The sequence below is a fragment of the Saccoglossus kowalevskii genome, chromosome 9 (genome assembly GCF_978046115.1).
Source record: "Saccoglossus kowalevskii chromosome 9, keSacKowa6.1, whole genome shotgun sequence".
In the NCBI taxonomy this organism is placed as follows: domain Eukaryota; kingdom Metazoa; phylum Hemichordata; class Enteropneusta; family Harrimaniidae; genus Saccoglossus; species Saccoglossus kowalevskii.
In genome coordinates this window covers 25,992,842-26,017,765 of record NC_140649.1, presented here as the reverse complement: position 1 = coordinate 26,017,765, position 24,924 = coordinate 25,992,842, and the positions used below count along the sequence as shown (strand labels likewise).

Here is a 24,924-nt window from a genome sequence, read left to right as displayed (position 1 = left end):
AATGTCATACTCTTCAGAATAGCGGGAGATTAAATGTAAATATTCTATGTCATGTTCTTATTATATAATATTTGCACTTAAGGGTTCTTTTGACCTGTCAACAGCCATACCAGTTTTTTTCACAGATTATAGCCACAGTATTGCCAATCTCCAAATATATATCGCTTCTATCATGAAGGTATTGGCTTTGGAATATCAGGGGGTGCTACATTATGCCAAAGCAATCTTGCTTTGTGCAAGTCTGTGATAACAACCAGATAACGTGAATATGGAAACCTCTAAGATGGCGTCAAGTGACAATGAAGCACAGCTCACTGACATATAGGAAAAAAAAAAACTAAAGGAACTTGAAAGCATGAACGGACTGGACAAAAGCATGACTTTTTTGAATTCTTTCTTTGAAGATTACAAAAAACTAATGCAGTGCATAATAAATGAAAATGCATAAAAAAACAACTCTCAGAAAACAAAATTACAAGAATTTGAACAGTACACCTGCAGAAATAATCTTGAAATTAACAGCGTTCCAGTGGACAAACACAATGTCACCTCCTTCCCTCTCCAAGATATGGAAACACAAAGAACTGTATGAAATAATATTTACAAATCCAGAAAAAATTGTAATGGTAAAACTAATCACGCAATCAACGTAAATATGCATGCAGCTAACAGTTTTCAGAATTTATACTACAAATTCTTACCTGTAATTCCATATTTTTCTTGAAATCACTCAACAATGTGGTATCTCTCTTTCTTTTGGCATTAATATCATCTATTAAATTCTGAGCTGCAGCTTGCAACATTTCTCTTGTCCATGGATTTGCAGGTATATTCTCACTAGATTTAACTATAGTTGCACATTCTGTTGGACCACTGTATAATAAATAAATTAGACACAATTATCGTATAAACAGAGCACACATCTCTAAAGTGGCTGTGCATATAAACTTGCAAACATGTATGTATGTATTGAATACTTCACAGAGGCATCTGAACCTTTTTTGTCCATAAATACACCTGTCACTAACATGTGCATGGGTAACTAATAAAGAAAAGTCTTTATTAAGGTAGAAGCCTACTCATAATTTTTGACAAAATTGGTCATAAATCGCATGACAATGTTCATTAGTTTATTAAGTACAATCATAAAGCTCATGTCCTATGGTACAATGAAATAGCATTATTTTGTGTGTTACAGTTAAAGCCAGAGGGTCAGCACCTGCGCATGTGTGGGAATTGAGTCCCAAGCGGCGATAACAATGCTCGCTAAAAACGGAAAGGCTCATGGGTAGACGCTTGTTTGTAAACAATGACACGCTATGGCCATCTGACACATGTGACGACTCCCCCCACTTTCAGCTTTTTGCGAAACGTGTCCTTATATTTTTTGAAAATCGCTATTTTTAGAACAATTCCATAGAACACAATGTAAAAGAAAAATTGCATTTTTTGACAATTTTAAAACCCAGATTTTTTAAATAATTCAGAACAACAAAAAGTACTCTATCATTAACAATATATGATTTTTTTCAGCCTATGTCACCAGGCTACAATTTGAGATATTGTATAATATTTCTGCCATAGGAACCTATGGTAAAAGCATGATAATAGTGCAAAAATGATGATTTTTCACTAAAATACAACCATCAATTTGTCGAAAAAAAGGCCGGTGACCCCAAACTTTTTTTAAGTCAATATTCTTATATTGCCCGGGAGTACAGTTTAATGCAAAATGAATAAATTCTAGGTATTTTCATTTATGAGTAGGATTCTACTTTAAAAGTACAGCTTCATGAGGCACCACAGTTCCCAAGCCTAATCCCAATTAAGACACTATGAATTATACATTAGTCAAAGAGAACAAAACTGACTGGAGATATTTTGTACTACAGAAATGTTAACACACTAAATGATCTTGGTGGTAATGTGTTGCATGACTTCCAGTACTCCAAATAGTCTAATGCTGTTGGGAGTTAGTTAGAGCTCTCAAATCATGCATAAGAGAAAAAGAAATAGAGTGATAATAAACAAAATCAAAAAATCAAGTTATTCCAGTACTGCACCAACTGTGACTTCCAACGTATGTCACTATAATTATATACCGGTATTACAGAGAAAATTCCATTAGTAGAGGTATAAACACGTTGAGTTAATAACGATACTAGCTTTCTATTAAGACAAGGAAATCTGTGTGTTTGATTAGCAACACACACTGTACTGACAAATCCAACAAATTTTCTTAATAGGAAAACCCTCATGGCACTAAGTGTAGCCTTTCAAAACCAACACCAAAACTGACAGCAATAAAAACTAGTAAAACAGTAAATTTTAAATAACAAATGCTTAACTTCAGTGTTACAATTCACAAATTTTCGCAGGAACAGATTAGCACGAACACAAAAAAAATGTCTCTGGTGATCAATTTCAATATCGTCTTTAAGATCAGGAGTAATTTTGTGACCCAAATAATTAAATAATTCAACAAATTTTTGAATTGGATTGTGACAAAATCATCATCATTTCATTGATGTGCTAGAACACAATCATCTGTTATCTAAGCTTGGACATAATTAGACTAATAATTACCAGTAATATGTATTTGAGATATAAATAGAATTTTGCAAAAGACAAAAATTCGTCAAACAAAATGACTGCTGTTCAGCCATAGTGCATAGAAACTTGATAAAAATCAACTTGCATCTTCGTGGAGTAATATACCGCCGCTGTACCAAAATAATCTGAATTGACTTTGTGTTTTTAAGTTATAAGCAACTATTCTAGATTCTAGAAGTGTTCCCCTGTTGTGTAGATGTAGATCAGTGGAAGAATTAACAAATTATGCCTGGATATAATTCATCAGATCAATTTGCTACAGAGTGGCTGATATGAACAGAAATAATGATGTTTAAATTTGAAAAAAAAAATGCAATGGAAAAATTTAAAAGTCCTTCTTTGAAAGGAAAAAGTAAACAAAATAACAAATAGTACATTTTCTTTAGTATGCATATTCAGTATGTACCAATATATTCAGATTTTGCCTATATCCTTAGAACATGACTGCTCAGTTTCATCTGATTCTGATGACTGATTCTTGAGATATCAAGTTCACAAATTTGCTGCACAGATGGAGAGACAGAACCACAACATACGCACTTGTTGACTGTCAATTTTTGACAAACAAAATGGCGACTAGTCAGCCAATTTTGAAAATATAATAGATGTTCTTCAACACACCAAACGTTGTTACAGCCGTTCTGAGAATTATTCGGACAGTCAGTTAGCAAATTGACTTGCAGCTTTGCAAAACACTTTGGTCTTTGCCCAATCTAGACTTGTTGGCACCACATGAGTGACGGGCGCGTGGTTTGGGATTACTATTTCATAGGGCTTGTCGGCTTGGTGAATTGCAAGTATTATCTAGCATGCGTTTACAGCAGCCATTCTTTATTTTTTATAATTATATTGTAATTATTTTCAGTAATTTTGAAAATCACAAGTTGGGTGTTGCTTAAATCTGTCGAAAAATGTCAACCCCTTGCTCATTTTAGTCAGTTGTACCAAAAATGGACTGGACATAATAACGGTTGTTATACCCCATCATTTTCAAACTGCAGTTGTAAAAGTGATTCGATCAAGGAAGGCACTTTTGATTTGACAAAGTCCATCAAACCGTTATAATCGAGTTTTCCGTCTGTGTATCCCTGGCGTACTCTCCCACCTCTGTATACAATCTGAATTTGATACATAATGCACCAGTAATGTAAAAACAACTTTTAGTTTGGCCAAAAACTGTCGCGAAACTGCAGCGCGTCCTGCTAAGAAACTTCACTTTGAGCCTTTGCGCCACCGACGAGTCCATTAATACCTGGGGTTACTCAACATTCGGGAGTTGATTTGTAAATTGCGCTATGTCAGGTGGACCCAGATGGTTATAACAATTTAAAATAACACTTTGAATGCATATGCAACATATAACCTGTTAATATATGGTAACCAACGCATGTCGTTTTGAAAACAGCGTTTTACCCGCATCTTGCAAGATAATGGAATGATTCCAATTGTGGGCGTGCCAATACAAGGGCGCCATCAAGTCTAGATTGGAAAAGACCCATATGTTTTGCAAAGTTCCAAGATATATTGCTAACTGACTGTCCAAATAATTCTCAGAATGGCTGTAACCATATTTTAAGTTTGATCAGAAGCAGCCAGCACAACTTGAAAATAATGCTCTACACTTATAAAACCATATATGATTACCAGTTGGCCACATTATATCTGAACAGAAAAACAAAATCTGGGACACATGTATACCACTGATCATGATCATGTAACAATTTTGGGAGAAATCGAGGAACTTCTAGGATGGGCGGAACCTTATCCATAAGTCTGCAAAATGTTCCAAAAATTATTTTAATTGCAAAAATATATTGCAAAATAGACCCTGCTTATTAATCCAATTTTTCTGCATAACTTACCTACATCAGCACATATATTTACTATTACTATATACTGTATACTACTAGTATCAGTGCAACTTTCTTCCTTGTTACCATACAAACAAAATCAATGACATCCTTTTTTAATAAATTTTTTTGATCAAGCTACCGTGACACACAATTTTTCATAACTTTTTTTAGAAAGAAAATAACATTCAACCTAAAATCCTGTTATAAGCACTTTTGTTGAGGAAAGTAAGTTGGTAATCTTTAACTTCCTCACATGAATCTTTTTAATGTATAGTGCTATCTGCAATGAATATTTGGAGATACCTGTGCTCCTAAAATGTATGATTTTGAAAATATAATCTTGTGAATCCCATAATTGTATGAAGCTGTCAAATGATGTGAAAATCTATATTCATTGTTGTCATTCCCATTGTTCAATTTCACATCAACAAAAATATTGCAATACACTATTCCTGTAAGTAGCGCCCTCTATTGATGAAAACTTTTTTGATGTCAAAATGATTATCAGAGTTGTGCGTTTCAAACAAACAACTTGTTTCTGAAGTCATCATCAAAAATATAGGAAAATACCCCCCCCCCCCCCAAAGTATTACTGAATGACAACCATGAAATTTTGTACCATGAAAATCTCTCTAGGTTTTATGACATGGAGCTTCAGTGAATTTTGTCTTCACAAATGCTAAAAAATCCTGAAATTGCAATTTTTTTTTTTATCAGTGACAATTGTTTTTAGTAGATGCTGTAAACGGTGTTCAAGCCACTCATTTACATCACACAATCACTTTGTTGTCACTGACAGTTGAACACATGAATTATAGGAATGCACATCAGATTTGCTTCAGTTGAAGAATTTACCTTTGTTCAATGGCATCAGGACGCTCAGGCTCATGTGGCATATATTCATCACCAGGTACCATCTGGAAATTATTTCCATTGCTATGTGTACTACTTGCCATTTCTATTTTGTAATTGTGCAAATCTCCAGTGATTTCACCTTTGAGAGAAGAAATTATAATTTACCGGTACATATACACAAAGCCCAAAGTTGCATTCTCAGATAATAATTTTAAATTATTGTTGCTATGTGACATACTGAATGGTATAATTTAAGTGTTTCACCACCAGTTCTTTTTTATCATCACAAATTCACCTGATTTTTTTCTGCACTTTTTTCTTATATTCTTTAATATTTCTCGAAATGAACCCTTAATTTTACTCAAAAAACAAACAAACAATACCGCGAAATGTGCTTGAACCACAAACCATCCCTTGAAGCAATGTCGCATAATACAGAGTATATATTCCAAGTTTGAATTAAATCAGTTAATACAAAGCTTAAACATTGAAAAAATATCATTTTCATCCTAGTCTTTTGACCAAAAGTTACATATTTTGACTCTTGAAATACTTTGATTGTGAAATTGCAGCAATCAATATATGTAATGTATTGTGCATCACCTATAATTGCATATACTAAACTGAAAATTCAGTTGCTTTATCCCCTTAGAGCCGTGAAAACCAAGCTGCCTTGACTGTTGTATTACTACCAAAAGTGTCTCATGACAAGGATCACTTTCAGTGCCATAACTGTACAACAAAATAGATGCACTGCTATGCAACTATTTCTTTGAATCCTAAAAGCTTCTCTTGCTCTACTGCTGGGTTCCCGAACTGATAGCGGGCTCATCGTTTGTGCGCTTGAGTATATTGTGTGACCGGGGGTCAACAAACTGGAAGGTAAGACAGGTATTTTGGGAGTTGAAAAACTATGTCACTACCATATTTTACTCCTTGAAACACACATGTACCATCTCTATTTCAGTCCATTTTCTCTGAAAAATCATCTTTTTCAACTGGAATTCCACGTTTCTCAGCTGTCATAAATAGTTCTAGCTGCCCTCACTCTGCTAACTACTGTTTAAAATATGCTGCTGACTTCTTCCGGGTTGCATGTCTACCAGCGTCTTTTGACTTTTCGGAACTTGTAATTAAAGGGCCATAGCAGTGCAAGAATAGCTGCTCCTAGTCTTGTTGCCCTGAAAATGGTGGTGGTGTCAGCAAAGCGTGATGCCATACAGACATATTTGTTCATTTATTAAGTAATTAGATATATGTTTATTTATCACTCATTTGTATTAATTTACATATTCATTTATTTAGTTGTTTATTAATTTGGTTAGTTTATCTAATACACTTATTTTTGGCTCTCTGCTTTATACATTATAATTTAATTCCAGTGTATATTGAAAATCAGACTAGACTAGCAGTAAGCTATTTTCTGATTTCCTTTTTACCTAATATATATATTTTTTCTTACCAATTGGGTTTCTCTGTATTTTTTTTTGTGTGTGTGGCTTACTTTTGCTATTATTTTTCATGTTTCTTATTGTTATTATTATTGGGTAAATAAATATTATTATTATTATTATTAAATCAGAGCCATAGAAGAGCCTTGTCACTCCAGAGGAGAAGCGAGAAATGAGCCAATTCAAAGCATTGCATTGCATTTTTTAGACAAACAAGACATGTGACAGTGGCAGTGTTTGCATACAGAACTGTGATAATTGTGATTTTCTCCACTGAACCATTGCTCTTCTGTTAAGATGCATGAAGTCGCTGATTGAACACTAGATCACAATTTAGCTAAATGATTGCCAATGTGTCTCTATAACAATAAATAAAGTTTGTTTAATCACAGTTCATAAATTGTTGCAAGCACATTGAAGAAATGGTTTTGATGTGTGTAAATGATAGAATAGACAAACAGTATATTAAAATTTGTGACTGTGTAATATCGCATTTATTAAATTCATTTACCGTAAAATCTGTATTAGAAGCAACATCTCTAATAGAAGCCGCACACATTTTTTTGGAACAATTGAGAACCAAAAATTCACCATTTCTCAAATGTGTAGATTCTCTAATAGAAGCCGCATCTCCTCTGTTGCATTGTACCATTTTAATAGAAGCCGCGGCTTCTAATACATATTTTACAGTAGTAATTTTCATGTCACTTTCTCACTATGAAAATTACTACACTTGTTTAATAAATACAATATATCATGTAGCCTGACAAGTAGGTGTGAGTGATGCCCTCACCAGCAGAACAACATCATACCCCAATAACACCTGACAGAATAAAGTATGTCTCTGGCAAGATCAATACTGCGAGTTTGGAAGTTCACGCCTTTTTGCAATGAGTTTCAATGAATACTAGTATTCATTTTGGTGGTCATGGTAATACCGTCAATTAAAGCCGTGTTTGCATTGTCAGCAAAAATCATAGCCTGTTTTCAACAAGATGATAAACATAGGGCGGAAATTTGCCAGCACCTTATCACACATTATGTCAACAACAAAATAAACTCTTGCCGTGAATGGTTACTTTTTCATGGTTGTCACTATCTGACGTTCCTGCAATGTGATTGGTACCGACAAAAAATCGTGAAGAAGGTGAAAAACTGTATCGCTCTGTCAGGCGTGTGTTAGGTTTGGAACTCCACAACTCACGCAACCTTGTCAATGTCAGGCTATATAACACATCAAACAATGGATAAATATACTTACACCAGTACCTGATAAATTTCAACAAGATCAATAATTTATTGCCAAATGATTAAATTCTGCTCACGATACTCTTTATTGTTAATATGATTAACAAAATTATAGTAATTTGCCAACAGTACCTTCAGTCCCATTACAAGACAGCTAAAACAAGAATATTGATATTCCTTTCAGATAATCTTCCTAAAAATGTGAATATTCTCAGAAATCAGAATATAGCTCATTTTTTACATGAGTTGTTTATTATATGAGCAGTTTTCACCCCCCCCCCAAAAAAAACCGTCACAAATTATATGAATCAAGTCAATTTCATAAGTCACCGGTAAACAATTTAGTGGTGTGCGACCGACAGCAACTTCTGATGGGAATATGAAAAACAATGAAAGTTTTCGATTAAGTTCTTACAATGGAACTCGTCATTTTATGAAAGAAATTGTACCTTTGTAAAATCTTACCCAATTTTTTGCTTCTGGGCGAAATTTCGTGCTTCGATGAGACCGCATTTGCTGAACGACGTTGACAGCTGAAGGATTTATATCAGGTTATGGTACATGCACTCTGATTGGCTCAAAGTGTTGGCTGGTTCCATTGACGCGGCAGGTCGGCGCCCTCTCTACACGCTTCGACACAACGCTGGTTCCCACCTGAAGCAATGTAATGCTGCAAAGACGGCGCTTTTCCCATCTGTGCCGAAACTTTATTAAAAGGTATATGAAAATACGACGTGTACTGTTTTAAATACAATTAAAAATAAACATAAGAAAAAAAACAATCGTCTACTAATACCGTAAATTTTTCACTATTTACATTGTCATGGAAAATAGCATGCCTTCTAAATTTGACTGTGAACAGAAAAATGCGTTAAATGTAATCAATTCTTCTAAGTTTTCTCAATGACAAATAAATTAAACTAAAACAAATTAAAGATGAAACATTGACGAACACATATGTTTTATAGTATTGTTGTATTGTACCAGCTACCCCCTTGTCCCCCTCTTAGATCATAGACCCTCTTTTTAGAGGGTATATGCTTAGATCAAACCCACTAATACGCATGTGCAATGATAATTCGTGTTACTGTACTCAATAAAACAACCAATGCGCATGCGTATCAGGGAATTTCATTGTTTAATAGAAAAAATAGATGTGTGCTCCTCCAATGTATCGCAGTCATCATTGCACAGTATCAAACATCAACAATGCGAATTACATGTTCTCGTCCATAGTGTATCTTTACTAAATGAGTTATTTGGGGCGGCTTAAGGGGTCAATATAAGAAGAACAAGACGGTGTTCGAGCTACTCAGAGATGGTGTTTGTGTGTTAGAAAACGCACAATATATCCCAACATCGAGTGACTGTGGGCGATGGTGTTACAAAAACAAAACAAAAACACACAAAACAAAACAAAACATGCGCTCACTTGTTAAGGTGACGTCCTATTACCAATTCCTATACCGAATTACGAAACAAGTTAGTGGTGTACTTTTCATGAAATGAAATGTTTTATAGGCTGATTTGACACAGGTAATAATGTTTTGCGAATTGTATTATTACACGTGGTGCCATACACTGTCAGCTTCCCATATACCACATACGTGCTAAAAGCGACACGGATATTGTTTTACAAACCACGCTTGTTGACAGCAATGTGAAGATAAGCTAGATATTGTTTCAATACAAGCGTCACCCGTGGGAATTCTGATAACGACCATAATGGGTGTCCGTACGAGTGATATAACAATATTATTCTTGGATTTTCTTTGTAGTGTGTTATATTTGCACGACGTTATTGCAAAGGAGTGAGGGGAGTTAATATTCTTGTCATTCTAATACCAATGTCTGCCCAAAACATTACTTTACTGACAGACACATTGTACAGTGATATTAATAAACTGTGAATAAATAGGAACACAACTATTAGATTAGCGTGTATTCTAGTATAGGTATCTAGTTTCGGATGTATCTACTAGTAGTTTAGGTACATTCGTTCAGAGGCTCATTGGATTAGCTTTCTTCGTGTAGAGACGGAGCCGAGGTGTATGCGATTGGGCGAGATCATTACAGACCATCATCATGACCTCGCTCCACGGCGTGCCAGGACAATCGAGGGCTGAAAATCCAAATAATTTCATTATCACTTTTTTAATTTATATTTTCTTCGGTTTCTGACCGCACACTACAGTAATTTAGCGTAGTGTCGCGATGGCAAATCTGGAATAATAATAATAAATAGTGCTGATAGAATTATTCAGATTTTCAGCTATCAAGTGGATTCAGGCGAGGTAGGCAGGGTGGGCAGGGGGAGGGGCGGTAGTAATGAACCATCATAGTTGACTACTGATGAAGCCAGCATGACTAGCGGACACTTATAACTTATGGAATGTTCATGTGAACTTGATATTAGGAGAAATTGGAAAGGGGAACGGACGAGTATGAGAAAAAAAACCACGGCATTCTGCCAAAGTAAGTTTTTCTAATACTCAGCCTCATGTGTGTGTGTGTGTGTACGTGGATAATGCAGAAAAAAGAAGTTATTTGAAGTTTGAAGATATTTTTAATGTGCGCTAAAATAAGGAAAATAATAATTACAGCTAGTATTCAATAAAACCCTGCACACACCAAGATTACACACGAAATAAAATAACGATGACATGTTTTTTTGTTTTTTACAAAGCAAATTGTGCTAGGCTAAAAGAAAGAAAATAGATAAAAACTTAGATATGTACGATTTGTTTGGACAATTAAAGATTCATATGGTTTCGTAGTTTTTGCATTTAATTACGGGCGCACTCGGTGTGGACATCGACGATATCGCGGACCTCGGCATCCAAGTTGGTGAACTTGCTGATGATTTGTGTCTTGCTGAGTTTGACGAGGTCTTGAGTAGACTGGAGGACTGATTCAAGACAGTAAAATTTCATGTCAATTTTCTCGCTCTTCTGCTTTCTGCATTGATCGAGGCATTGTGAGACGGGGGTAGTAGAGAAACATGTCTTTCTTTGGCCATCAATAGTCTTCTCAATAACGACATTCCTCATACGTGGCAGGCAAGTAGCTATTGTGAAAAAAAAACACAGAAAGAAATTGTAATTATAAAATATCATCGAGTAACTGATTGTTAATATTAATATACTTAATCTTTATTTATATTAAATTCAATATTATGTTGACCTACAGCAGTCAAAATAAATATCCAACTATAATACATATTATAAATAAATACTGAAACAAAACTGTGATATTAACAAATGGATAACGGAGATGATTTGCGTTAACTATAAACGTATTACATTATAATATTTTCACTTACCATCGGCAGAGCATTTTTCACTTGGGACCTGGTAGCTGAGACCAAACTGTTTAGGTTCTTCGTATATTTCCTTTTGTGGTCCTTCGAATTCCCTGTTCTTCTCACCATCGAAGTTGCCACACAGACCACACAGTTCGGAGCGGAAGAACTGAGAGACCTGCCAAGATAACAATGGTTATGTCTGTCAGTAAATAAATTGCTAGTAGCTGAAAGTATATTATTATTATTTATAGTTTTATTTTTTACTTATGTCATTGTAAATAATATAGCTGTTGTCGGTTTCATAATTTGAGTGTGTTTTATTGCTCACCTCGACTTTAATGTTCTTTCCATCAGACTTGACCCTTAATCCAACTTTTGTACTGATGACCTCGACACGGTTATCTTCGTAGCGGATGACAATAAATTCAATTGGGTTTATGTTATTGTCTTCTTCGCGTCTATCACTTCTATATTCTTCATTGGATCTCAACTCGGTTTGGACACGAATTGCGAATCTATTCCAGTAATTTTCCTCTTTGCTTGATACCTCAACGGAGGATGATTCACGGCGGCGACATTCCTCGACTTTGGTACGCTCATCTCTTGACAGCTCTCTCTCTTGTTCAGTACGGCTAAGTTCCTGGCACTCGCATCTCATTTGTCTCTCACGGCGGCGGAGTTCTTCACATTCCTGGCGACTGACCTCATCTCTGCGTTCATAGCTACCACTTCTGGACTCTTCCTGTCTTCTGCATTGGCGCAGTTTGTCGTTTTCATTTCTGGACAAATATTCAATTGGGCGGTCTGAGGTAGGACGGATTTCTTCACATTCCTGGCGACTGATCTCATCTCTGCGTTCATAGCTGCCACTTCTGGACTCTTCCTGTCTTCTGCATTGGCGCAGTTTGTCGCTGTCCTGTTTGTTCAAATATTCACGTCTGTTTTCACGGCGGCGGAGTTCTTCACAATCCTGGCGACTGACCTCATCTCTGCGTTCATAGCTGCCACTTCTGGACTCTTCCTGTCTTCTGCATTGGCGCAGTTTGTCGCTGTCCTGTTTGTTCAAATATTCACGTCTGTTTTCACGGCGGCGGAGTTCTTCACAATCCTGGCGACTGACCTCATCTCTGCGTTCATAGCTGCCACTTCTGGACTCTTCCTGTCTTCTGCATTGGCGCAGTTTGTCGTTGTCCTGGTTGTTCAAATATTCACCTCTGTTTTCACGGCGGCGGAGTTCTTCACAATCCTGGCGACTGATCTCATCTCTGCGTTCATAGCTACCGCTTCTGGACTCTTCCTGTCTTCTGCATTGGCGCAGTTTGTCGTTGTCCTGGTTGTTCAAATATTCACCTCTGTTTTCACGGCTGCGGAGTTCTTCACAATCCTGGCGACTGACCTCATCTCTGCGTTCAAAGATACGACTGATCATTCTTTTCTCACATTTGTGGCACCTCTCGGTCTCATCAGTAGACAAGTACAATTGTTGTTCCTTTCGGCTACGAAGATCTTCACATTCCTCTCTATTGATTCTCTTTTCTGGGCAGCTAAAGAGTTTCTTTTTCTGTTCAGGCGTCAGCTCATTTTCATCACGGACAATGAGCTCATTGCATTCATCTTCTCTACGTTCACACTGACGGATAGTTTCCCTTTCTTCCTCCGATAGTTGTTCCTGGCGTTCCAGACGAGAGCGGAGATTCTTACATTCTTCACGCTTGTTGTCTCTGCAGTGGAAATATTTGACGATTTCCTTGGTGTTCAAATAATCATCATTGTCATCACGGCGTCTCAGCTCTTCACACTCAACATGTTTGCGCTCACAATCACGGAGTTGCTCATTTTCCCTCTCAGAAAGCTGTTCATTTCTCTGCTTACGAAGGTGGAGATCACGGCAAGCTTCACGTTCTACTCTCTTGCATTGGTAAATGTTGACAAGTTCATCAAAGTTGAGGTATTCATTGCGTTCATCACGAAGACGGAGCTCTTCACACATGGTTGGGGTAACTTCTCTGATCTCACTGCTTTGGCTACGACTGTATTCACTGCTGGTACTTGTGGATTCTTCCTCACACCATCTGTAAGTTGTTCTCTCTTTACTAGTCAAGTAATCTCCTCTCTCAGCACGTTGGCGAAGCTTGTCACATACATCTCTAGAATCCTGACGACTGTCAGAGCGACTGAGGCTGCTGGAGTAACTCTCATCAATTCTTTCACATTCACGGAGGACTATACGCTCCTGGCTAGTTAAACTTTCACGGTTTCTGAAGCGGAGCTCTTCACATTCTGGACGTCTCTCTTCCTCACTAGAGCTGCTACGGCTGCGTCTGTTCTCAAAACCTGATTGAATGTAGCGAGATTCTTCACGTAATGGAGCATATTCTATTTCACTGTCTTTACGAACAATCATTTTTTCATTAATCTTAAGGTCTTTCTGTTCACCATTGATGCGAATAAGCATTTCTTCTTCCTGAGGGATCAATTCAACTTTCTTGTCTTCAACAAAGATTTTGGTGATCTAGATTCAAGAAATCAATGGAAAGACAACTTATTAAGGAGGTTTGAGTGGAATTCGACATTATATGTCATGTTTGTCATACATTTGAAATTATGGATTCAAGCCATAAAAATGAAAAAAAAAATGGGGCAACAGAAAACTGTTGGATATGAAAATATTAAGGAAAATGGCCAAAATTGGCACAGGTTTCTATGGTGAGAATATATCTTTATATCCCATAATTTTCCTTGGTGACATATGTTCATTAATGATACAAATTCTAATGTTTCTAGAGTAATAATATTTTTCCATGATATACAATTATCTTCCAAAATGCATTATGTATATGTGCAGTAACATGTTTTGTTGTCCTGTTGATATAAAATATATAACACAATACAAACAATCCTTAGATTCAACTTCATTGTTTACCTTGTTGTCAGAGTCAAGGTTTTTCTTGCTTATCAAGACAGTGAATCTTTCATCTGGGGAGCAGTCCTTGGCCAAAACATGTTCGCATTTGGACAGTTTGTAGCTGTATGAAACATCATCAAAAGTTTTGATTTCATCACCACGTACTTTGCAGTATGCTAAAGAGAAAGACAAAGAATAAAATCGTCAGATACTTATATGCACATAATCATGTGAAACAATAATTGCATAAATGTATTTGCATACTTGTTCATAAGGGAAGTTTAACATGTTTTAGAGAAATACTTACGAGTGTATTGTTCATTCATAATATCATCCAACCATTGTTGAACATAAGTTCTCTTTGTTGACATAGGTTGCACCTTAACTGGCATTTGAACTCTTTCAAACTTGACATTCTCATATGGGTGGTTGATGGTGAAATTGAATTCACGGAAATTCTTGTCCAATTCAGCAGTAATGTATACCTTGTTGTAAGAGTTGTCGATTTCTACGTTGTCCATCTTCATATTATTCCACAAATAGTTCTGGGCAAGCAACATTGCCTTGGAGTAAACTCTCTTTACCCATTTTGGAAGCTAAAAAGTAAAACGGGAAAATAAGGCACAAAATGTAACAAACCACTAAATTTAGCTTATTGGCAATGAAATACGTAAATGAAATATGTTAATCTAAAAATCTTACTCTCTCATGGCTAATCTCAACATCGACTTTGTGCAATTCGGTGCGTTTCTTCATCAAGTTGGTACAGACTTCAGAGTATTGTTTTCCATTCTTCTTGTCTTCCTCACATTGTCTGTATTCAGTGGTATTCTTTTCTCTCTCCTCTCTGAGTTGATCCTTGCTCTTCTCGACACGGGCCTGGGAGTAAACACATATAACATAATACATATATCAATAAACAAAATAACTTACACAGGTGTTTTATAAAGAGATGAGTTGTATTTAAAAAGAATAGTGTACCTTTATTTCAACCTTCTTGTCATTTTCACAACTCTTGCCCCACTGAGTAGTCAATTTAGTGAGGATACGCTTTGAGCTTCCTTCCACATCACGTTGTTGTTGATTGTCACGAGCATTGATGGGACGAGACATACGCTGGCTTTCTTGTTGTAAGTATTCTCTGTCTTCACGGGTTTGTCTAATGGATTCAACCAGTTTCTCAACAGTCTCTTCTTCTTGTTCTGGGTACTGGATCTCTCCTTGCATGCACATCTACATTAATAATAATATGATTATGAATAAAAATACACAAATAATTAAAACAAATATAAAATAATTTAAATAATAATACTAATGTTTACCTTGAACTCCTTATTTTCTACATTCCTTGGAGCGCACACCAATTCAAAATGGAATGATTGATAATTTTCTTCTTTGTTATCTAAAGAAAGCTTAGCAATCAACTGACGATTGTATTTTGGATCTTCCTTGTGGATTCCAGTGATTTTAACAACAACATTATTCACTTTAACTACACGCTGCATTTGGCTTGGTTCTTCCATCTCTTGACTCCTGCTTTGTTGGTTGGTTCTACGACTTTCATCACTGCGACTACGACTCTCTTCACTGCGACTACGGCTCTCTTCACTGCGACTACGGCTCTCTTCACTGCGACTACGGCTCTCTTCACTGCGACTACGACTCTCTTCACTGCGACTTTCCTCCATACTAGCACTCTTCCAGTCAAATCTATCTACTTTCTGGACCCATGTACGTTTATCATCACGGTCATTCTGTCTACTGTTGCTATCCATACGACTGAATTCCTCACTGCTAGAACGAATAGATTGGCGGATGCTGTGACGTTCAAGATGCTCTTCAGATTCATGTTTGTCTTCTCTGTTGACACGGACTTCAATCTCGACCTTGCTTGGATGATTATCACCAGGTCTAACAGTAATGTTAAATTCTACTGGGCCACACAAAGGATGGGCTGGGGATTCTGGAACATTTTTGTTGCTGACGTACTTTGTCTTCATCTCAAATTCAACACCAAGATCCTTCTTTCCATAAAGCTGCCTGACCTATAAAAACATTTTAAAAATAAAACTTAATATATTGATTGCATGTAATATGATACCAAGTCAAGTTAAAATAATAATTGCCTGTGATATAATAATAGTTATCTCTAAATAATATGATGGTTTACCTCAGTTGGATGTTCTTGGATTTTCTTGCCTCTAATTTCCCTTCTATTCTCCTCTCCAGACTCTTGCTCTCTGCGTTCATCTCTATATAATCTCCAGGTATCACGTTGTTCTTCATTTTCACGTCTTTCAACAGATTGTTGTTTCTTCTCACCAATCAGACTGAATGTAAATGGCTTGCTCTTAATGTTCACAAGTTGGCGTTCTGTCTGTGGGGTCTCAATTTCAGTTATGTATTTGTCTGTCTTCAGGTTGTATTCAACTGAACCATTCAATGGAAGTGAAGTATTGACAGAGGCTCTAATTCCAACACCAGATTTCAGTACATGACAATCAACACCAACTTTGCCTTCAATCACCATTGAGATCCTAAAATAAAAAAATAATATAGCTAATAATAACAGTTACAATATGTAAAGGTTGAAGTTTGTTTTGCTCACTAAATTGCACAATGCCAACAAATACACTTACTTGGGATGAAACTTGGCTTCTGCAGTAATGCGCTCTGGTCTCTGGCCATGACGTTTGGATTCAAATACTGATGGGGTGACCTCAGCACGGCCTTCAACTCTCATGTGGACAACTGCAGCAGAAGACAGATTCATCTGGAGTGGGATTCCAAGTTCAGTAGGAATCTGGTGGGTCATATCAGCCAGAATGTATGCCTTTTGGTATTCAACAGTTTGCAGTGACCTCAGTTTGTCTTCAACATCCTTCACAGAGAATTGGCCATCTTCAAGAATAGACTTGACAGAGTCCTTGTCAAAAGTAAAGAAGCGTATTTCATTGCCCATAACCTTGAGGTAGGCAGATCCCTTTGGCTCTTCAGGTATACGTTGTTTAATTGGTAACTAGAAAATAAAACATAAATTATTCATGTAAGTCTATGCGTATATACAACATATGTAGATATACAACATACAAAGTTCAAATAAAATAATGTATATTAAAATTAAATTTTATATATGCTTACATCATTCTTCAGCTGCTTCCTCTCTTTCTCAACCAGTGAAGCTGTGCTTCTTGGAGATCTCTTCTTCAGCAGATCCAAAACAGAACTTTTCTTCCAGACGGATCCCTGTGGTCCAACAATCTTCTCCACAAGAGTCTGCAGACCCTCAGCACGGAAACCAGTTTCCAAGATATTCATATTGCGTCCAAAGATGTTGGTGCTGAGCTTTGCATTGGCTGAGCGTGGGATGAAAGATTTTGGTGTGTCGATGGTGTTAACCTCAGTGGTGAATCCCATATCAAGTTCCTCTGAAATAATTAGTACATTTAAATATATCAGACTCGTAATGTACAATTTATTTAATCAAACTTTTGTTTTTCTACTGTAAACATACAAAAAAACTTACTGTTTTGGTTGGTGAAGCGTACATTCTTAGAGTAGTGTGCACCTGGTGCAATTGGTTTGGCAAAACGCAGAGCATATTTTGCATCACGAGATCTCTGCTTGTCCAGAGGATGAGTTGAGTTTGATAGAGATTTCAAGTGTGAGAAGACGAAAGATCCTACTTGTTGACTACGTTCCTTGTGAAGAGACTGGGCAAACAATTGCAGGAGTGGAGCAGTTATATTGCTATCCATCATAACAATAAAAGCGGCAATACGAACTTCTGGGGTATTTTCTTGGTTATGGTAGACTGGTGAGAGGACATTGCGGACCTAAAACATGACAAAAGAAAAGTGTAGTAATTGTATTCATAGAAATAAGGTTAAATAAATGTATGATGATGCCATTTTTGATGTAGGTTTCCACAACTACATACCTTGCTTGGGATCTTTGGGGCCATACGACGGAGAGACCAGATAGCCTGAACCTTCATGTCTTCCTTGGTTGCAATACTTTCAATGATACTCTGGACATCAGCCAGGTTATCCTTAAGTCCAGCATTGGCAAGAGATTTAAGGCAGATCATACGTTCATCCTTTGATTTGTCACTCCTGATTCCCTCACGGAGATTCTGGCGGTTGAAAATATAAAGTTAGACAAGTCACTGTAGCACAAACTATTTTAAATGTATTTATTGATGGTGATTTAAGCAGAAGACTGGATAATGTGTAGTGCACTTATAAACAACAACTTACTCTGGTGTACTTCTTGATGGGATCATCTCTCAACTGAGCACGGCGCTGTCTGAGTTCTTCAATGCGCTCTTGTGATCTTTGGGTACGAATCTGTTCTTGTTCTTGTTCTCTTATTTGTCTTTCAACCTCATTGATCATAGTCTGAATCTTGCCATCTTTCTTGTCCTCGTTGAAAGCACTGTTGACCAAAGAGCCAAAGCTCAACCAACAAGTCTTCCATACTTCCTTCTGTTCACGGATTTCATTCTGCTTGCACAGATCCTAAAGTGAAAGTACAAATTGATATAATTTGATCATTTGTACAATTCACCTGTCCATTAAAGATGTACAAATCATATGTGCAGCTCTTTTGTACTGTCAATTATTATTAAGTTGAATTGTATCAGTATTTGAATCAGTAATAGTATGCACAATTTTTCCACAATACACAATACTGTATTGAGGAATTCCTTACCAAAATCTCTTCTAAAGTTTCGTGGCTTGGGTCATGAATCAATCCAATAAGATTCAGCATCTCGCTTGCACGTAACTGCTCGAATTCACGTCTCTCGATCTTTTCCTTGATGAATCTGACAGACTCTTCAGTGTTGATCATTGGCAGGGTATCCTTGAACAGTTTCCTGTAAGTGAAACCAGAAAATATCAAGGTAACTAACATATAAGGTACGAAAATATTTATAAGTTCGATATCATATTGCTTCAGAATGACAATCCGTGAATTGCAGCCAACTTACATCTTTCTCTCATACTCTTCATCATCTTCGTCTTGTTGTTTGCGTTCAACCTCATCATAAAGATCTTTAAGTTCCTCCTTTCTCAAATCGCGCAGTTTTTTCACCAACAGGATGAAACGAGATGGAATTTCTTCAGAAATGGTCTCATATCTCAACTGCTTGGTCAGATCCTTCAGGATATTTCTAACTTCAGTCTTTCTTTCAACAACCTCGTCTCTGGTGAGGTGTCTTGGGGAAACTTCACGCTCGATCTTCTCTTTAAGTTCCTTCTGTTCAGGGAATTCGTATCTCAAGCTGTTCTTCTTGGTGTCACGTGGCTCTTCAATTCTTTCAGAGATGTCGCGGCTTTCCCTCAGTTTCAAAGTTTGACTATTGATTAAACAAAACATTACAAATGATAATAAATAATAGCAAACTTGATGACACATAGTAAGGTAAAATTTCTAAAAATGGGAAGTGATGCGAGGTGAATATAAATCCAAAGAATAGTTATATTATTTCAAATTATTATGTGTTTTTACAGGCTTTCTATTCATATGGAATCCATGTCAAACACAGTGGTGCAGCGACCACAGTACTTTCAGTCAAATATATTATACTTACTTGACGAAGGTGACGACATTGCTGATATCATCACGGTATGGGGAATATATGTGTTGTCCTTCAGCAATGGCTGATTCAATAAGGAATTTCAGTTGGTTATCTTTGTTGTAGGTGACATTGTAACGCACTTGGCTGATAGATTTCAAAGAATTTCTCCTGTTTTCTCTATCCTCGTCCATTTCCTTGCCGGAAATAGTAGATTTCTGCATCTCCTTGTGTTCTTCGCAGTTGTCAAGGTTTCTGATTTTAGTGATGTTCATCACGTTCTTTGATTCTGGAAGGGGGGATAACACAATGTTACTGTCTCTATTTTATTTCTGTCTGGGTGAACAGGCGCAATGTTGTATGTATGTTATACTTGTACACACGTTTATAGCATAGTAACAAACTGTCGATATTGTACATACCCATATCTGAGGTAGATGATTGCCTGCTCAATTCGGTGACACCATATTTGATTTTGTAGACAGATTCACATTTGCCGGATACACTTTCCTAATATAATATAATATAATATAATATAATATAATATAATAGAATAGAATAGAATAGAATAGAATAGAATAGAATAGAATAGAATAGAATAGAATTTTTTCTAATCTATAAAAACAATTATGGCCATACCTCGAGAATGCGCATAACTTTGACGTCCTGCTTATCGAAGACCTGGCTTGGGTGACGGTTAGAGTCTCTGTTTTGGTCAATGGATTCACGTTCATTAATGTTAAGTTGGAACAAGTTGAAGATACCACGTTTAATGTTGATGGACCATTCTGGTTCATCACGGCTGGTTTCAATCTCGACCACCTACGAGAGAATTATAAATTGGTTAACAAATCCAAGAAATCGGATTTAAACACATAAACACATAATTCATAGATATACAAGGTTTGGTACGTTATCATAAAATCTTACTTTGCCATCTCTGTATGTAATCCTGATTGGGCGAGTCAGTTCTCTCCTGAAGACTTCATCTTCTTCACCGGTAACTTCCAGGGAAGTTTCCAAAGGTTGTTGTCTCCTGGGATCTTCGATCTCTCTTTGAAGTCTGTGCAGTTTGACATGGTCGAGCTGGAAGTAACAGTAACGATAGATATATTTAATCGATATACAAATTAAATCGAAAATTAAAATCTAATTTGAAAATAATTTAAAGATTTGTTAATTATATTTAGTTGAATATTTCGAACATTTTTCTCTATATAAGCATAAATATATCCAACCGGTGATTAGACGCGTGTAGGTGTGACGCTGTTTACTATAATGAAGAGACTCGATGTAACTGCTTACCTGTACAATGACATTGTCTTCATCTTTGAATTGAAGCCTTGGCTTACAACTGATCCTAAGACCAGAGAATTCCTGGCTTGATTTTGGCAGTCCACTTAGAACCTGACCTTCATATTCGTAGACGTATTCACGCCCTGGTGTGAATTCTGCAAAACAATTAAATTCGGCATATGAAACGTTGAATGACGTATCGGTTAGAACGCAGTATTTTTTTAAACCGCAGTCGAATTTAATTGATTGTGATTATTGATAATCATTGTAGCGTCAATGTCTAACAATGCCCGAACTGGCGACCGATTACAAATTGTCACGCCACATATCAGAATACATGCCCTTTGAATTTTAGATAAACCCAGTCCTAGCTAAATTGTAGAACATCTGTGTTAATATTTGTTCGCATTGTAGTGCCTGACTCGTACTGGTGCATTAAGACAATGGACACTGATAGAACCGACCACGAACCAACATCGTACCGATAAGCTGCAGAGTATGTGTATAATCTTATCGGACCCTGGGCAATTTAAATATGAACACACAAAGACCGGAAGCATTCGATCACGTGACCCCAAAAAGTTGTTCACGCCTAAGGGTTATGTTAGACAAGACTATGGATACTTACGAGATTCACGGATTTCTGCGTCTGTGGAATAAAAAATAAAAATACGCTTAAAATAGTAAAATTGTCACAGCTGACTAAATATATGTAATATGATAGTTATCCATTATATCGCCGATGCTCATTTGTTTTTTTAAGATCGAAATTCAGTGCAGCCGTGTGTTCATATGTTTCTGTTAGCTGAATTGAACTTGGAGCTGAAAATCGCATTCAAATTTAAAATAATTGCATAGACACGGTGATAAAGAATCAAGTTTCCTGTTATGAACTGTTTGTCAAGTAAATTTTCGAAGTGCCCGGATGAAAGTGTAAACAGGTAGCGACACCCCAGCTCATTTGCAAACAATCAATGCTCATACTGACGCGCAAACAATTAACCGCGCATGCGCAGAAACTTTCTGACGCGGGGTATGCGGTTTATCAAAAAAGTTTGAAAACCAAATTCCTGAAGGGATATGATAAAAGACCAGTTTGTAAAAAACAAAAACTTTCAAAATCGCAGGTCACTTGCTGGATAGATCGCCGCATAAATACATATAGTATACATGCAAACTCGCACTGTTATCCGATTTATGACTCATGCAAGCAAACTTAAGCAACGACTAACTCAAAACAATAAAATAAATCAGGCGCAATACAAAACGAAAAGTTTTAAAAAAATTAAAAATAGAACACATATACGAACAGCTGAACAAAATAAAAAGTAAGTTATATACTTACAGGCGAGCAGAGCGCCCAACAGTACTATTGCAAGAGTCTTCATGTTGGGAGAGAACTTCCAATATGATGGTGAGAAGAAAAATCTCTTCTTTTATACCCTACCAATCAATGGCTTCGATAACACACTGTCAAAGGTTCTCGGACCTCCTAAGTCACTTAGATTTGTTTCTACGATTGACGGGTGACGTGATTTTGGGTTCAAGCCCATCTCGGTGAATAATCGCCTGTCAATATGTCATAAAGTGACGTAGCGATGTCTTATTGAGTTGTCAGAACTTGAAGAGATGATACAGAGCATGATTGATATGTTTTGGCACCGTCTTCCTTTTAGAATTAAGTTTATTTTCAACGTGCTAGAGGGTACATATTTGCTCATTTAAGAACAATCGCTGTATGTATATGAGCCTAGTACAGTTTCAGCAGTTTTTCAAGTGTTGAAATGCATCCTGGGTAAAACGTGAAGTCACACACACTGACAGAATATGTTGTGTAGTGTCCTCTCCGGTATTTTATAAAATAACTTGTTACATTTAAATGTTTTATTCAGGCTGTGAAAAACAAAACAAAAAAATTAAAGCTTAAATTTGTTTTTGGCTATTGATGTTTGGTCGGCTCTGGTGGTTATATCGTACCCGCATATGCCGCTGTTCAGCATTTGGAAGGTGCTGTCAGATCCAGGTACCTAAAAAATTACAAAAGCACATGGCAATAGACATGGTGTATTTTATGCGCTCAAAAACCAATTCTGAGATTTTCTTTGAGCTGTATTGTTTTTCTGGGTTTTTTATTCTGACGTTTGTTATTTCACTCAAATTCCACTTGGTAAGGACAGTGACCGTTAGTCCGTGTCATGTCGAACAAATTACCGGGCACTAAGATCAGAGATTATATTACAGAGTCGGACCACATATAACTGAACTGTTATTCATAGCTATTTTAAAAACAACTTTCGAGTCAAGGACGTGGATCGAAAAACCTCGCAAAGGAATATGATCCCGAAGCTCGTAGTTTATACATACTTGGTCACAAGACCTATTTTTGTCGAGGGAGGGTAGTTTACTCACAGTAATAAATATGCCTTCGCGAGACTAGAAAGAAGTAGGTGACTTTGCGTTTTTTTTCTGTCGCTAAAAAGTTAACGTACATCGTCGCTAGGTTAAGAAATTGGAGTTGTTGATCTACGTATATCCGATTTGCACATGCGCAGTATTTGTTTATAAATATAAATACATCGGGAAGAAAAGGACAACACGTTTCTATTTTAAGCTGGTGTTGTTCCTTTTAATGTTGTTTTCATCCAGTGAACCGTAGCGAGTCGCATGATTCTGGAGGTAGAATTACGAACGATTGTATGCAGATTAGGCTGGGGGAAGGGTAGCTGATGAATTACTGTTTATAAACACGCCATAGTATTTGATTTTGCAAATTCTGTTGCCACAAGTTGACTGGCCCAACTGTCGTCAGAATTTGTTGAAAAATAAGTTTGAAATCAAGATCATGTTTTTTTTTAAGTTCACAGTGACCGTAACTGTTCATGACCGACTCGAAGTTTGTCGGGTCAGTGAGCTGGGACGGGTGTGTCCAGGGCTGGTAACGAGAACGTTGCGGTATCAGCATATATTAATCGGCTTAGTGTATCTTTTCGAATGTTTTTAACTAGAAAACAGGGGTTCTAGATTTCAAGTGCCACATCGTGCTGTACATTCTGGAACAACGCACACTATACGATCGTTTAATAGCTCAACATATTTGGTATACTGCTAGGAGTTATCGAGATGAACAACGGCAGTGATGTGCAAACCAGATGCCGGGTCATGCAACTGACACCGCGTGTACAATATCTTATGCGAGTGGTTGCTGTGTCACTAATTTCCGTAGCACAGTAGTTGCTTGTATGTAGAGGTGAACAAGTATAGATATGTAATATTCGACATGATTTATTGAATATGTTAACATAAATTGTGTATATTTATTAATTGACCTATGATTTTTTGTAAATGATGATATATTCGCTATAATATTGTATATTGGCCTTGTAGACATAATGTATGAATGTTCTGATTTTAACCAAGATTACGGCATAAGACAGTGTCCAAAGTACGGCAAGTCTTTAATGCAGAGACTGAGCCGGGAGTGCAAAGCGGCAACCTGTTTGTCCCGGTGCGAGAGACGTTGCATATGCCTCCAACAGAATACGAGTATTTTTTAATTGACTAACAATGTGAATTTGAAAAAAATCTAATTCGCTCATCGACGTGTAAACAGTTCCCTTCTAGAGAACTCAGGTCAGCGTGACCTTAGCAGTCTCGGACTAGGACTAAATTTATTGCATGTACTTATGTGGGGCATCGTAACTCATATATGGGAAATTTCCATTTTTACGATTGCTAGTGTTTTCTGCGATTGATAGCGTACCATGAGCACATTTGTTAGAATATTCCCCAAAGTGGTATTTTAAGAAAGAAAAAAAAGA

General features: G+C 36.8%; 1 protein-coding gene and 1 long non-coding RNA gene across 2 annotated transcripts; both read right to left on the bottom strand.

The window, feature by feature from the left end:
- Positions 1-804: 804 nt before the first annotated feature.
- On the bottom strand, positions 805-8,573 carry LOC144342845 (uncharacterized). Its single transcript, XR_013418835.1, has 3 exons — positions 8,486-8,573; positions 5,322-5,460; positions 805-873 (listed from the first exon to the last, which is right to left on the bottom strand). It is a non-coding gene; the product is annotated as an uncharacterized LOC144342845 (long non-coding RNA).
- A 1,990-nt stretch (positions 8,574-10,563) lies between these two features.
- Positions 10,564-22,589, bottom strand: LOC100376142 (vitellogenin-3-like). The gene is made up of 23 exons (XM_002741367.4): positions 22,452-22,589; positions 21,735-21,755; positions 21,116-21,261; positions 20,741-20,896; positions 20,450-20,632; positions 20,233-20,320; positions 19,826-20,099; positions 19,223-19,591; positions 18,943-19,108; positions 18,489-18,749; positions 18,170-18,364; positions 17,756-18,065; positions 17,371-17,657; positions 16,869-17,248; positions 16,400-16,766; positions 15,552-16,274; positions 15,211-15,462; positions 14,932-15,108; positions 14,537-14,825; positions 14,248-14,405; positions 11,653-13,836; positions 11,343-11,499; positions 10,564-11,087 (listed from the first exon to the last, which is right to left on the bottom strand). The coding sequence occupies exons 1-23, from the start codon at positions 22,492-22,494 to the stop codon at positions 10,807-10,809; spliced, it is 7,467 nt and encodes a 2,488-aa protein (XP_002741413.2). The 5' UTR covers positions 22,495-22,589; the 3' UTR covers positions 10,564-10,806.
- Positions 22,590-24,924: the final 2,335 nt, after the last annotated feature.